This window comes from Schistocerca piceifrons, chromosome X, assembly GCF_021461385.2.
Source record: "Schistocerca piceifrons isolate TAMUIC-IGC-003096 chromosome X, iqSchPice1.1, whole genome shotgun sequence".
Taxonomy (NCBI): Eukaryota; Metazoa; Arthropoda; class Insecta; order Orthoptera; family Acrididae; genus Schistocerca; species Schistocerca piceifrons.
In genome coordinates, this window is record NC_060149.1 from 444,146,890 (window position 1) to 444,163,428 (window position 16,539).

The window sequence follows — 16,539 nt, forward strand, 5'->3', positions numbered from 1 at the left end:
CCTACGGGGCACTGTCGCTTGCGAACCTCCCCAACAAAAATAAAGGGATCCTTCCTCAGGTGTGCCATAGTAATCACATCTACAGCTCTCCCCTCCCCTCCCCCCCCCCCCCCCCAATCTAGTGAAACTAAACTAAGATAACTAAAAGGGTCAATCACTGGAGCGCCAATCCTTAACAGCGACAGGAATAAGTTTTTCCTTAGTATTACGTGCGTTCTGTAGGTGTCGGTGCACCGCACCATGGAAGGTAATCACGGACGAGTCATGAAATGGGGAGACGGGGGCGGTCATGAAAGACACTGTGGAGATATCCTGCGAAGATTAGTCAGTAATGGGGTGACCGTGGAGCGTACTATGCGTGATGAAAACCAGATTCCAGAAATCGAGGACTGTATGTGGACCGTTGTGAAAGAGGTATTCCAAAGCCTGGCCTCGAAATCAGACGAGTGCGTGGTGTTTCACAAGAGGACAGTGCGAGGTCGGGGGCAACAGCAAGAACTGCATGGAAACAATGATTGGCGGGGCCAGGAATAACAGCCTACGTGGCGTTAGATGAGGAGCCAAACATACCGTTTCAGGGGGCACGTAATATGATGCTCTTCGATGTCGTTGAGTTGGTAATCAAAGCAAAGTAGCCAGTCCAATAACATTAAGTCGAGGATTGATCGGGAATTTACCGTTGGCAACGACACACCAGAGTGCAGACACGTTCGATGATAAAAAGCGTGCGTAGCTGCACCCTCAAACCGGCCGTCAGTTATCTGGCTGCCACTCAGCTACTGAGGCAGACTTAGTTACGTTAAAGTAGTTCCACTGAACAAGAGCACGGATACTGCGGCGCAGCTTGTGTCTGGCACAGCCGCTGCATTGGAATCGCAACTTTATTGTTTTCCTGGTCGTATCGCATCTCACAGACACGTTATTACCCGGCAAGGCGAAGTGGTAACGTGGCCGTAGCGGGAACTAACTTGGCCACATGGTAGTGATTATATACACTCATACTCCTGTCCCCGCCTACCCTCTCCCTATCTCCTTTCTCCCCCCCCCCCCCCCCCCGAGTCCTTTTGTACTCCCCTCCTCTGCCTTCCCCACTCCCTGGCACGTCTGCTCAGCACTCGCCACCCCTCTTATGGATCCTCATCTTCCATTGGCTCCTTTCCCCCCTCCCCCTTCACTTTTCCTCTCCTTCCCCCCTTTTTTTCCCGTCATCTGACCAGTTTCCCCCCACCTGCTCTCGGGTGTGGTATGTCATATTTGTGCCAACTTTTTAGTGCAGTGTTTAAGTGAGTGTTCAGTGTTGTGCGTCTTTCCACAGTGTTGCAAACAGAAATCATGCTGTCGCTGGGTGTGCATTTTATATCTCTTGCGAACAGAACCCAGACTGTCGCCGTGTTTTTTAATTGTCTGTCTATTATTTTTCTGCTTCCTGTGTATTTTATTAGCATCTTCAACCCTGTGTTTTATGTTTTAAGCTCCAGAATTTTTCTGCCATTTTACCTTTAAGTCGCCGATTTTATCGCCAACTGTTATTATTTTTTATTATCTTCATCTTTTTAAACCAAATTCTGTAGGCTGAAGAGCGGCGTAATAAGCTGCTGCCAGCCCGCCCCCTTTAGGGGGAATCGAAACTCAATAAAGAAAAAAAAAACGTCAACGCAGTGCGCGTTGTAACGTCGCAGTGAAAGCATGGAAAATCAGCCCGGAGAATGACATCACGGGCAGGTACGACGGATTGCGATTAACGTGGTTAACAGTGATAAAGAGAAGGGATTTATCGTGCCGGCAGAGCAGGCAACGGAAAGTGCAGACAAAATGTTAACATTGAGCTAGACGTTGGTTTACAAATTACGATTGGAGAGACACAAAGCTGAGCAGAGTGGAATTAAAGTTTCTACGCCAAAGAAGATGAAACAAGGCGCTCGCAATAGGTGTTGCATTGACGCTATGGATAAATGTATTACCAGGCATCAATTTCTGCACTAGTACGAACAATGTAAAGAAATACCTACTTTGCGAAAACTACACAGCTTCTGTCGCAGAGATCCTAACTTCAAGGTGAGCAAAGAAACTTTTAGAAAAATGATTCTGTCTGTGGGATTTAGTTTTAAAAGCTGCCAACATAAATATAATGTTATGTGTGAACGAGAAGCGGTAGTTGCAAAAAGGGCATATTACATTAGGTTTTTAAGGAAGAATGAAGCATGAGAATCAAAGCAGACAGTGGTTTACTTAGATGAAACATGCATTTACACACATTATACCCTAAAAATGTTGGCAAAGTGACAATGTGCAAGAAGTATTGTCGAAAAAAAATTACGCTCAGCATTTAAATGTTGTGCATGTAGGTGGTGATGCGGGTTGCATTAAGTGTTCACATATATTACTCAGAAACCGAAACATTGGGTTATCACTAAGAAATGGACCATGAAGTCTTCTTTATTTATTTGAACAGAATCACATTTTATCTTTCTTTGACGAAATAAGATACAAAAACCCCCAAATATTTTCTAAATTAACAAAATAAAGCTTGTGAGTGACAACCGTATTATCCTTTGTAGCAAACTACTTTGTTAACCATTTTAACTATTTTGTCTTACTGGCAAACACTCTCGTCCGCACAACGTGGGCCGCAGAGGTTGGATCGACTTTTTGGAAACAACTCCGGCAGATATAAAAGTTAATACGATGATTAAAATGACGCGACAAAGGATTAAAAATACAAACAATGCGTAAAGTTATTTTGATTAAAATTGTAAAATAAAAATGCGCCTGAAGGGATTAGATTTAGATTTGCGTTCTACCAGCACTACGATTCGTTAGTTTCGGTACATTGCATAAAAGATGTAGTAAATGGTAGGATTAGTTGTGGTACTGGTAGCATTGGCAAAAAAAGTAACGCAAATGAGCCGGCCGCTGTGGCCGAGCGGTTCTATGCGCTTCCGTCTGGAACCGCGCGACCGCTACGGTCGCAGGTTCGAATCCTGCCTCGGGCATGGATGTGTGTGATGTTCAAATGGTTCAAATGGCTCTGAGCACTATGGGATTTAACTGCTGTGGTCATCAGTCCGCTAGAACTTAGAACTACTTAAATCTAACCGCTCGGCCACTCCGGCCGGCATGTGTGATGTCCTTAGGTTGGTTAGGTTTAAGTAGTTCTAAGTTGTAGGGGACTGAGGACCTCATATGTCAAGTCTCATAGTGCTCAGAGCCATTTGAACCATTTTTTTAACACAAATGAGTGTGTAAAAGACAAACTGGAAATCGTCGATTTCTCTTTCGTTTTTGTTTGTTTGTTTGAAATGTAATTAGAACCATAAATCATTCAGTGTTAGCCCATTGTGTATTTTACATCCTTACGGCACATAAATTGCAGTTCATAAGTAATAAAAATTAGTTGATCGCGTAACTTTTGCGCTGTTATGTAACCTAAGCAATTACTTTTGATGCAAGTACAGTATACAAGCACAAAAATAAAAGAATATTTCTAATTATTGTTGATATTTTGTCCTCAGTAGGACATTCTTCATCATGATTTAAGGCAAGAGTTTCTTGTTATTACCGATAAATGCGGAAGTTGTTTATGAATAACAGAAGCGTATTTTACAGAAATTCGACGAAGTATTGAAGCGATGTTTGATATTTTTTGTGTGTGTTTTTTTATCTTTTTGTTGAGGAAACTGCGTTTTCTAGCACTGTATAATAAATCTGTATTGTTTCGTTTACTTTTACTACAACATCCCACTGTTTCACGTTACAAATCAACAATTTTCGAATAAAACCTGAATTAAACATTGACAGTTTCAATATAGGTGTTAATACTGTTTAGTTTTAAGTAACAGGCAGGAGGATAACTATGCTGAAGGAAGATGTTATATAGGTTACCTGGCCCTTTATATATCCTCAATCAGTTTCTAGATGGTTCACCGCTTCTGATTTTCAGGGGACTCTGATACGACACTGACCGCACGCATAAAGAAAGCGACCTTTATGAGGTAACGGCCGACAGGTATGCAACACACTTAATGTACAGATAACACAGGAACGACCTTAACTGATCAAAACTACTAAGATAACTACCGTAATCTACGCTTACTGACAATGGTCTACGATGGCCTGCGGTAATTTTACGACTCTAATTCGAACTCTCAACCTTTTGCTCGTTGTGAATATGTCTAAACCCATATCTTACACCACTGTTCGGGATAACACCTTTAATTTAAATGCTCTAGAGCAACACGCGAAATACTTTTCATTGATTTATCGCAGTATTTTTACCCATTTGGCAAATTTTTAGCCATTGTAAGTTTCCAAAATGTATGATTACAATAACGTTCAGGCAGTGATCACTACGCAATTATTTTCCATAATGCGTGTGATGTGGTGAAAGTAATGAAACAGTCTCGCCTGGATAAGATTTTTGAACATCCCTTCTCGAACAACCTCCTTCTCTAGTAAATCAAAATCTACGAAGGCCTTGATAATCTCACTTCAGGGAATTGACTAAGCCAATTGGAATTGACTTCTATGTTCTACCTGGAATCAGTCACAACGTTTGATACATTAATGTCGGTCTTTTTCTCCGAGCGAGAGAGACTGAAATATTGGACAGAAACCTGCAAAAAACATTTCTCGCTATAGTTCGTTAAATGAATCAATAACAGGCTAAATTTATTATTCCCAAAGGCAAAGAAGTGAAAACTATCGGCCAATGAAAGTAGTCTACTTCAAAGCAACAGATTTATTTATTACCTTTCGTGCTAAACTGTATCCAGGAAAGTCAAGTGACCGCACAGAACCATTTCTTTGGCTTCCCTGAGACATTTGATACTGAATGAGATTTTTACTCTGCAGCGGAGTGTGCGCTGATATGAAATTTCCTGGTAGATTAAAACTGTGTTCCGGGCCGAGACTCGAACTCGGAATCTTTGCCTTTCGGGGGCAAGTGCTCTATCATCTTTTTTTATCTCATTTTGTTCTATATTGCTCGTGGAATGTGTTCGAGGTGGATGTCCGATGACGCCTGTTCAGGTTCTTCGTTGATCCGTACACTCACTTTTCTTTTTTTTATTACAGAGGGTACATAATCCTCTAACCGAACACGCTGAGCTACCGTGCCGGCGCCATCTGAGCTACCCAAGCACAACTCACGACACGTCCCCACACCTTCAATTCTGCCAGTACCTCGTCTCCCACGTTCCAAACTTCACAGAAGCCACACTACTTATAGAATCTCTGTCCAACACATCTATGCAAAGCTTCAATGTGTTTTCACTGTCGTTTCCATTTCGCGACCTATCGGACCTTACTTTCCGAATAGCACTCGTACTTAGTAGTTCGTTATGGAAATACAGTGTCTGTAAACGTTTTAGAGAGCCTTGTCGCCATATTTCCGATCGGTAAATGTGGCAGCGTTCCTCAGAAGTTTGTTTTTGTACAGAGTACAACTTGACCAAACGAAATAAAAAAAATATTAGCCTATCAGTAATACTAATTATATTTTTCTAGTGCAGAAAATTTGTGCTTGATGAGGTGATCCATTACTGAAAATTTTGTAAAAAGACAGGTTCTCATAGTTCGATCTTTTACCATGAGTAGCATTACCTTAAGTAAGCCTACATTCTAACTGCGAGTATCAAACATCTCAAAACACATCATTTTTACTACAGCTTGTTGTGTGAAGAATCAGAAAATAAGACGTTTTTGTACAGAAAACCAGTGGAATATGATTGCACGTACGTCTCAGATAAAAAAGCAATTTAAAAAGCTATATTAGCAACGTCAACTGCTACAGGTGTTTTGTACAATTACGGAACAATTTAGTTCTGGAATAAGTATTGTGGCAGTTAATTCGAGAGTTCACAGTCATGCTTTAGGCATTACACATGAATAACATACTTCCAGAAGCTGACAGTAACTCAGACGCCTACTCGTCTGAATTCTTGTCTGCTTAGCGTAGTATATTACCCAACATGTGTTCTGTGCAGTTACAGGACTGTCAGGTTCGTACTGCTGAACACCTTAGCCTTGGCTTTGTGATACTGTATGTAAATACGAGTTACTGACGTATTTTAGGCATAGAAATAACATTGTGACATTTGACAAGCATCATGGTTTTCATAGAACAATTTAGAGGTGGAAAAATTTAATTTGAGGGTCCGTTGTGTCCTACAGCAAGTGTAGTTCAGAGATCGAACGAGGAACTTTCACAAGTGCCGCCATCCTTTAGCAATGACAAGCAACATGATTATAAAGCTGTTGATGATTTTATTTCGAATTTGAAGTTCTCCGGAATGATAGTTGAAGTAAAACTCATTTTTGGCAACAACATACACTCTAAGACAAAAAAAAAGAAAAGAAAAGAAAAGAAGCACTACGGAGTCATACGAAATGGTCGCAATGTCATATTCATACGGGCATCGACGGAAAATACAAAATTGTAAATTTTGGTAGCCATGGATGAATGTGTGACGCTGCAGCGCAATTTCACCATGTAGGTGGCAAGGATAGTAAACAGGGGACGTGTCGATTCCAGGGCATAAATTCTTTGCGAATTTCATTCCGTGCACTCAGCTGGACAGTAATTATGTCTCGCAGACAGGCGCGTGGACAATATACGCAAATTTCAGCATTTGAGAGAGGACATGTAGTTGGGCTCAAAGAAGCTGGTTGGAGTAGTCGGCGAATTTCTCAATATTTGAATAGGATCGATACTATTGTTCGACAATATTGGCAGGAATGGGCGAACCGTGGCGGAACACAGTATTGAGAGGGAAGCGGTCGACGTAGAGAGACGACAGAACGTGAGGACGGACAGATTGTCACAGACGCACTCAGCGCCCCGGATTAATCATTATCATCCATTAGACGTGCAACTAGAGCTTCAGTGACTACAAGGGCAAATAAAAGGGGCTGAGCTCAAGGCGCCCTTTGCGCTAAGTACCATTGAACGCTGTACACCAACAAACCCGTTTCCAGTGGTATCTTTTTTTTGTCTTGGAATGTATTTCTAATTCGTTAATTACATTGCATAAGCAAACGTTGATTTTTAACTATTTATGGCAACAATGAATGCAATATAGTTTCATACAAAATTTACAGACTTGAGATGAAATTTACTGATGAGATTACTTTATTCAACATAAACATTTCCATTAGTTAAGTACGAAAACAGAGAGAAAGAGAGGAAGATGAGATGCATAAGTGCGTTTACATATTCCCTGGTATCAAAATACCTTAAGTTATACCCGAATTGTCAATATCTTTACGTTTTTGAACATGGTACAAAAAATTCAGGTAGTTGACAAGCCCAGTACTTAATTACTTCATTTATTACAATGTGACCACATTCAATAATACAGACAGAGCCCACGAGGAGAAAATTTGTAATTCAAACATCCAAAAACACCGAGTGTATTCTCTGTCTAGAGGAACGCTGAACAGCCAGAGAAGGGCAAGAAGAAAGAAGTTAATTATAGTGGAGTGAATCGCTCTACCATACCATAGAAGCTTTCATGTCATACCAAGCCGTCCTCGGAGATCGACAGACGTCTGAGCTCCATAGATCATTCTCCACATCTCGGCCCAATAGTCACAGAATTAACAAGCACAGCCTCTCAGTGACGTAATACAGACGACAACAAAGATGATAGTTAACGAAGTAAAAGATGGAATAGCAGCTTACAGCTACAGAAGATACAAAACATCCAGCACAAGTACCTCCGGTATAGTATCAGTGGCTGCTCGTATCTAGTTTGTTGAAATTGGCTGCTTGGATCTTATTTGCTAAAACATCGCGTGGGTGCTATCCAGTGCAATAGCACGTCTTCATTCCCTCGCTTTGTTACGTGCTCTCGACCACGGGGCTCTGATAAACCCAGTTCCAAAAGGATGCTTTGGAATTAAGATGAGGAAAGGCCTGTCTCAAATAAGGGTGACAGGGAAGTCCACGACGTTGGGATCACGGATTTTACTTCAAACTTTGTACACCTTTAGTAGGCTATTAAAACAACATAATGTGCAAGCAGTAAGGTGCACTACTCTGGCAATTCCGAGAAAATCGCAAGAGAAGTTCTACGCGTCTATCATGTGACTTATGTATCTGTGAAAAGTAACTCAATGTCAGAATTCATCAGGAGTAAGTGGTTAGAAATGGTGCCTCTTAAGCGGGGCGAGGCCGAAGTGACGATTCGAATCCTGTAAACACTATTTTTAATCAGTATTTTTTTCATCACTGATCACATTATTTAATTTATATGACTTTTGAGAGGAAATATAATGAAAAAATCCCCACGCGTATATTCATGAAGTGATAGTGAATTTCATATGTTAATTGACTATTTAGTATTTTTAATTAAATTTTCAAGAACGAGGGACAGGCTTGGAAACCCCAAGTCATACTTCGAGAAATAATTATGCGAATGACGTTGTTCAGTAATACAGTAAGGCACAATGTGACAGACCACAAGAGTAGTCTGAATGTGTTCTCGACACCACACGCTGCAGGGTGGTATTTGTCATACATACATGGAAAACATAAATTGAAACTGCATCTACCACATCGAATGAATGCACTTTTCCCGCATTTACAGTGAATGTTCAGAGTTTCTAAGGGAGAGCAAATCTCTCTGACATTTTGAAAAATTCCTCCTTCTTCCGATAGGATAGATTAAAAACTAAGACAGAGTAAGATCCGAAGCGTCATCTCACACACGTTCGCCTTCCGAAGCTTGACGCGACTCACTTGACCACCATGAACTCTAACCTACCCAGAGACACGTCAGTTCGCGCAAAACTTCTCTCGCGATTTCCTCGGAATTGCCAGAGTAGTGCACCTTTCTAGCTGCACATTATGTTGCTTTAATGGCCCACTAAAGGTGTACAAAGTTTGAAGTAAATCTATGAGACCAACGTCGTGGCCTCCCCTTACGAGAAATGCTTTGACAGATGCAACAATGCCTTAAAAAATTGCAAAAGGTCGAAGGCATCGCCAGGAAATTATGAAACCCTTTGAAAACGTAAAGCAGAGAATAACACAAAAAACTACAAATGTTAGAAATTCACTAATCCTGATAACCTCGGCGCTGAGCACCTGTAACATCCTCCAGAAATTCACACTGACAGCGAGTTGTATAGCACTATACAGAGCATTCTGAAGAGGGGCCGCTTTTAACACGTATTCAGTACCGTAAGGGAACAGGGCTAATTACGTGTGGTTATCTGTATTATGTCCATTAGGAGACAGCATCAAAGAGTACAAACCTATTGCTCGAATAAACAGTGCCCGACAAAAAAGTGACGCATCCAAAAGACGTTGTCAGATGTCATGTAATTTTGTACACGTACAAACCATCGCCGTGTGTGTACACGATTAGAGTTGCATTTCTCCGTGACGTGTAAAACAAACACAAGAGTGCATTAGTTCAAATTGTTCAAATGGCTCTAAGCACTATGAGACTTCACATCTGAGGTCATCAGTCCCCTTGACTTAGAACTACTTAAACCTAACTAACCTAAGGACATCACACACATCCAAGCCCAAGGCAGGATTCGAACCTGCGACCGTAGAAACAGCGCGGTTCCAGAATGAAGCGCCTAGAACCGCTCGGCCACAGTGCATTAGTATTGTTCGTAGTTAGTGTTCTTACCAGTTAGTGTTGTTAGCTGGTAGTGTATACAAGGAGAGTGAACAGCGTCAGATATTGAGTGATTATCTACATCTACATCCATACTCCGCAAGCCACCTGACGGTGTGTGGCGGAGGGTACTTTGAGTACATCTACATCTACATCTGCATCTACATACATACTCCGCAATCCACCATACGGTGCGTGGCGAAGGGTACCTCGTACCACAACTAGGATCTTCTCTCCCCGTTCCACTCCCAAACAGAACGAGGGAAAAATGAGTGCCTATATGCCTCTGTAAGAGCCCTAATCTGTCTTGTCTTATCTTATCGTTGTGGTCTTTCCGCGAAATGTAAGTTGGCGGCAGTAAAATTGTACTGCAGTCAGCCTCAAATGCTGGTTCTCTAAATCTCCTCAGTAGCGATTCACGAAAATAACGCCTCCTTTCCTCTAGAGATTCCCACCCGAGTTCCTGAAGCATTTCCGTAACACTAGCGTGATGATCAAACCTACCAGTAACAAATCTAGCAGCCCGCCTCTAAATTGCTTCTATGTCCTCCCTCAATCCGACCTGATAGAGATCCCAATCGCTCGAGCGGTACTCAAGAATAGGTCGTATTAGAGTTTTATAAGCGGTCTCCTTTACAGATGAACCACATCTTCTCAAAATTCTACCAATGAACCGAAGACGACTATCCGCCTTCCCCACAACTGCCATTACATGCTTGTCCCACTTCATATCGCTCTGCAATGTTACGCCCAAATATTTAATCGACGTGACTGTGTCAAGCGCTACGCTACTAATGGAGTATTCAAACATTACAGGATTCTTTTTCCTATTCGTCTGCATTAATTTAAATTTATCTATATCGGTTCTACCTTCTATTCCCGTCGCGTATTGTTCGTGGAAAGCAAGATTGTCGGTATGCCTCTGTGTGGGCTCTAATCTCTCTGATTTTATCCTCACGGTCTCTTCGCGAGATATACAAGGAGGGAGCAATATACTGCTTGACTCCTCGGTGAAAGTATGTTCTCGAAACTTCAACAAAAGCCCGTACCGAGCTACTGAGCGTCTCTCTTGCAGAGTCTTCCACTGAAGTTTATCTGTCATCTCCGTAACGCTTTCGCGATTACTAAACGATCCTGTAACGAAGCGCGCTGCTCTCCGTTGGATCTTCTCTATCTCTTCTATCAACCTTATCTGATACGGATCCCACACTGGTGAGCAATATTCAATCAGTGGGCAAACAAGTGTACTGTAACCTACTTCCTTTGTTTTCGGATTGCATTTCCTTAGGATTCTTCCAATGAATATCAGTCTGGCATCTGCTTTACCGACAATCAACTTTATATGATCATTCCATTTTAAATCACTCCTAATGCCTACTACCAGATAATAAATGGAATTAACTGTTTCCAGTTGCTGACCTGCTATATTGTAGCTAAATGATAAAGGATCTTTCTTTCTGTGTATTCGGAGCACATTACACTTGTCTACATTGAGATTCAATTGCCATTCCCTGCACAATCCGTCAATTCGTTGCGGATCCTCCAGGATTTTAGTACAATTTTCCATTGTTACAACCTCTCGATATACTACAGCATCATCCGCAAAAAGCCTCAGTGAACTTCCGATATTATCCACAAGGCCATTTATATATATTGTGAATAGCAACTGTCCTACGACATTGTGAATGGCACGGAGTTGCTGCGTACTCACGTGAGGCAGCGTTATCAACACCTGACTGTTTGAAAGGCGCCCCGTTATGGGTCTCCATTTGACTCACTGGTCGAATCGTGCAATAACCACACTTTTGGGTCATTCGTGATTGCCAGTGGCCTGATGATTGACTCAGACATATTCGTCGTCATGGTTCTGGTCAACCACGCCTGACCACAACACGGGAGGATCGGAGTATTGTGCACCATGCACATCGTAGCCTCTTCACATCTGAGCCTGCCATCCGAGAACAACTAACAGACTTCCTTCAACACTCTACACCACTGGTAGGAGCGTAGCAGCAGCCGGACTGAGGAATTACCTTCCCATGCACAGTTTACCAGTAACGCCACAACACAAACGGCTGCATTTGGAGTGGTGTCATGACCGGGAAGTTTGCACCGTTGATGGATGGCGTCGTATTCTGTTGAGTGATGAATCGCGGTTCTGCACCTGCCTGGATGGCCATCGCTGAGTTTGGCGGGGACCCGCATAGAGGTCCATTCTTCCAAAGTTTGGAGAGGCACAGCGGTGTGACTCCTGCCTCCGTGGTGTACTTGATCAGGACATTCCTACACAACATTTTATTACTGTTCATTGTGATCGCTTCTATGTCCAGTATGTTTACAAAGATTATTTTATATATTTTTAGAAAGCGAACTGCAGCATAAATTACTCACTCGCCATTGCTAAAAGACGTCACCTGAAGCATAAATGATGACTTTTGGCACCCAGACCACAGGATCTGATACGCTGCTTTCGTTGAGATTTCATTAGCGTACACTCCTGAAAAATTATTACTCTGTTGTAGTCACGTCTCTCCTCATTACTTTGTTCGTCAGTCATTTGCTGTCATTTCAACCATATTTAACAATAATTATGACAGCGTAGAGGTATAAATCTCATCAGATTCCTATTTAGCGTCGACATATGGAAGAAAGTAGAATTATTATTTTATCACTCACCCACGAACCGGTCATTAGAAGCGGACAAGAACTTCGAACTTATCGTAGATAGGACACGGACGCAGCCGTGGTCTTACTACACGAACCATCCTGCATTCAATCTACGTGATTTGATGAAATCACGGAAAATCTTAGGCTGAATGACCGCATGTGTATTTACGACCGATTACTGGCAGATGCCGGCCGAGTGTGGCCGAGTGGTTCTAGGTGCTTCAGTCCGGAACCACGCTGCTGTTACGGTCGCAGGTTCGAATGCTGCCTCGGGCATGGATGTGTGTGAAGTCCTTAGGTTAGTTAGGTTTAGGTAGTTCTAAGTCTAGGGGACTGATGACCTCAGATGTTAAGTCCCATAGTGCTTAGAGCCATTTGACGCATTTGAACTGTCAAATGCACCTACTGTGGTTCAAAGCATCGATATGAATAGCAAAATAATTTGAAAGACAATGTGTCAGACCAAAGAGTGATGTGCCTTGTTTCTAGCATATCTGGAGATATCAAACATAAAACAGCTACAGTTTTGCTTAACAAATAATTTTCTATTTTCCAACTCATTTATCGTATCATATTATGCAACTGATGACACTGTGTTTCTTATTAATATTCGTTGAGTAATCTAGGTTAATAACTGTGAAGCTTTTGAAACATTGAAAACGGCTTGTCTGTTCCTGGGAGTGAAGTGCAACTGCACGTGTGTGCGTCATGTTCTGTAATACGAGGCTACCTCTTTCTAGAAAGCTGATCCACTTCGCTTACTAGTTTTCACGTGGTAGTAAGACGAACACACATCATTTCTGAGCCGGCCGCGGTGGCCATACGGTTCTAGACGCTTCAGTCAGGAACCCCGCGACTGCTACGGTCGCAGGTTCGAATCCTGCCTCGGGCGTGGATGTGTGTGATGTCCTTAGGTTAGTTAGCTTTAAGTAGTTCTAAGTTCTAGGGCACGAAAGGCCTCACATGTTAAGTCCCATAGTGCTCAGAGCCATAATTTCTGAAAACCGACTCCTCTTTGTCCTTCCTCCTAAAGCTATAGTTACCTATACTCTTTAAAAAATATATAAAATATTTAAATCCGAAGTTTTGGCAATTAAGTATTCGATTTATGGATTTTGTTCTACGCTCATGACCGGAAGATCCGGTAAAATCCGTTTCTGCTGGAATCTAATTTCCCAGCTCACACGGCAGGGGGAAACTCTGTCTCTAACGAGCTTCACAGCGCTAATGGCCAGAGTATCGAGTGTCCAGAACCTAAACCTGAACATTAATCATCTGCATCGGACGACCACGCGGTCGACAGGACGTTGACCCACAAGGAAAGCTAAATATAGTAGTCTAGTAGTCGATACTCTATACAAATTAATGTATATGTATGATCCTCATGAAATATTCCTTACTGGTACTTTAATTGAGTTGCTACATATGAATCAATTATAGTTCGTAGTCATAGTTACATATATCATAAAAATCTCATATACCAAATAATTATTTACATCAATCATAATTTACGTTTAAGCTGCAAGAGGATTTTCTTCAAAGAACAATTAACAAATTTGTTTCAAATTTTAGATTTGTACTAGTGAAAAAATTTGTTTAATGTTTCAAACACTGAAGATTAGTCAAGCTAAAATGTAATTGTTTCATCCTCCATTTGTGTGGCCATAGCGTCCGTGGTTGCTGTATAATTCATGAGGGTATTTTTGATCCGTCGTTGCAACTACAAAAATGCATGATTTTTTCACCAGAATCGTTTCGCTTTATTGTGGTAAAGCATCATCAGTGGTGGTGACTTTTCGCCTGCTTTCCCGAAGTAAGCAAGAAAGCAATCGAAAAATCACCACCACTGAAGATTCTTTACCTCAATAAAGCGAAAAGCGTCTCGTGATAAAATCACGCATTTTTGTAGTTGCGCCGGCCTGAGTGGCCAAGCGGTTCTAGGCGCTACAGTCTGGAACCGCGCGACCGCTACGGTTGCAGGTTCGAATCCTGCCTCGGGCATGGATGTGTGTGATGTCCTTAGGTTAGTTAGGTTCAATTAGTTCTGATGACCTCAGAAGTTAAGTCCCATAGTGCTCAGAGCCATTTTTTTGTAGTTGCATCGATTGATCAAAAATACCCTCATGAATTGTTTTATCACTTGTGTATGTTTTTAATAGCGACTACTGCAGTTAGTGTTAAAAGAAATATTTTCGTACTTACAGTGAGTGTGGCTATAGTTCTACGTGTGCTACCTGAAATATGTGTTCTATTAATAAGAAAAATCAGTTAGTACTGCTTGCTTCTTAATCGTCCAAAGTCTCTTAATCTTCTCGAGGGGGTTGTCTTGAACTTTGCAGTTAAGATATTGTTCAAAAATGGTTCAAATGGCTCTAAGCACTATGGGACTTAACATCTGAGGTCATCAGTCCGCTAGACTTAGAACTACTTAAACGTAAATAACCTAAGGACATCACACACATCCATGCCCAAGGCAGGATTCGAACCGGTGACTGTAGCAGCTGCGCGGTTTCGGACTGTAGCTCCTAGAACCGCTCGGTCACATCGGACGGCCGAAGATATTGAGGGTTTCTGGAAAAACTGACAATTCTTCTATGAGCACTATAAGCAATGTTTTCCTTTACCTATAGCATCAGGTTTCTTTTTTTATTATCTATGTTCCACGTGACCAGCAGGATTTAGCTATTTACAGAGTCAACATTTTTTAGTTCGCAGTTTAAGCATTTCATAGTATTTCCCGTGTCTTTAATAACGTTCTTCTTCTCATCTTATGTAAATTGTTTGAAAGTCATAACGATTCAACTAAAGCTTTAGTCGTTTCTATTTTCGATATTATATTTGTGCTTCAGTCATTGTCAAACAATACCTATTCCAAATTAAGCTGTTAGGAGTACGTAAGTGATAGGGAGGAGTCTTGCACCTTGGAACACATTTTAAACTTTGGCCTCTAGCCATTTCTGTAATATAATTTTAATATATTATCTTATTCCATTTTGAAATGATAGTGTTCACTTTATGAATGCTATAGACCTTTTCTGAAATTACAAAAAAATTTCCAGGAAATTAAGGTTTTTCCAAGTGTCAAAAACCGCTCCAATGTACAACATCGTTATATATCGGAGAACAAGTCTTATATTCAAATTTAAAAGTGTTGTAATCCAGAAAATCTTAGCAGTACTGTATTTAGTAGTCTATGAAGAACATTAATACATTACTATATACCAATAATCAAGAAGTGTAATCAAATTAAGAATAAGTATTATCAAAAACCACTTACAGGTGAAAAGCGTTTTGAAACAGAAGGTAATGGCAACTAACAGAAATTTCCACTTTGGAAACAGGGAAAATTGTCCATACATTAAGGGAACTCCATTAATTAGCAGATATCACGTGATCCATGGTAAAGGACTTTCCTTTCCAAGGTACAAGATGGTGCTTGACGGACGAAGTATATGGTTTCACCGTTCACACGTTACGTTGCTAGTTTTAAAAATGACACAATTTTACTCACCATATACTCTGTAACTGAAGAATTAACAGTATCCTCAAAATAGCTTTAATATATTACACATCACTTAAATATATAAGACTCGTAATATTTACAAACGCCGAGCAAAATATATCTTAAATGTACAACTGGTAATTGTATGTATTTCCCCATATATGCTGTTGTCGCCACACGATAAATAAATAAATCAATATACATTTTAAAAAAAGTGCACAATGTGCGTGCCACTAAAACTAAGAAATGAGTCCCATTACGAACAAGGGAGTTATATGGTGTGGTAGCCAACTGTCATCAGTTCCCATCAATGAGGAAGGTTCCCATTTTTACCTGAAGGGCCTGATTTTGAAGACATAAGGGCTGGAAAACCCCTCTCGAAATTTCTGGAACATTCCAGAAGATTCGCTAGTATTCGAGAAGATTACAGAGCATTCGATAGTATTCGAGAGCATTCTGCAACATTCCAGAAAGTTCCACAGTGACCGGGGATTACTGGAATGTTGTGGCATAGTCTGGAACATCCGAGAATATTTGAGAATGTTCGGAAACATCCCGGAACACTCCAAATCATTGTGGAACATTCCAGGACACCTCGAATGTTGTGGAATGTTCTGGAAAATTGTGGACCATTCCAAACCTTTTTTTGGTATGTCCGGGAATTTGCCACTCAGGGGGCTACCATTGGTAGGAGTGTATAAAGCAAGACCCGTCGTGGGTTCGTAGGTCGGTTTCTTT

At 41.2% G+C, this 16,539-nt stretch overlaps 1 protein-coding gene across 1 annotated transcript in view; it reads left to right on the forward strand.

Moving 5' to 3' along the window:
* The first annotated feature begins 264 nt into the window (after positions 1-264).
* The window catches only part of LOC124722409 (Down syndrome cell adhesion molecule-like protein Dscam2), a 758,217-nt gene continuing 741,942 nt past the window's right edge, over positions 265-16,539 (forward strand). Inside the window, exon 1 of the mRNA XM_047247577.1 lies at positions 265-391. Coding sequence (XP_047103533.1) covers positions 265-391 — 127 coding nt within the window. The remainder of the gene's footprint in view (positions 392-16,539) is intronic.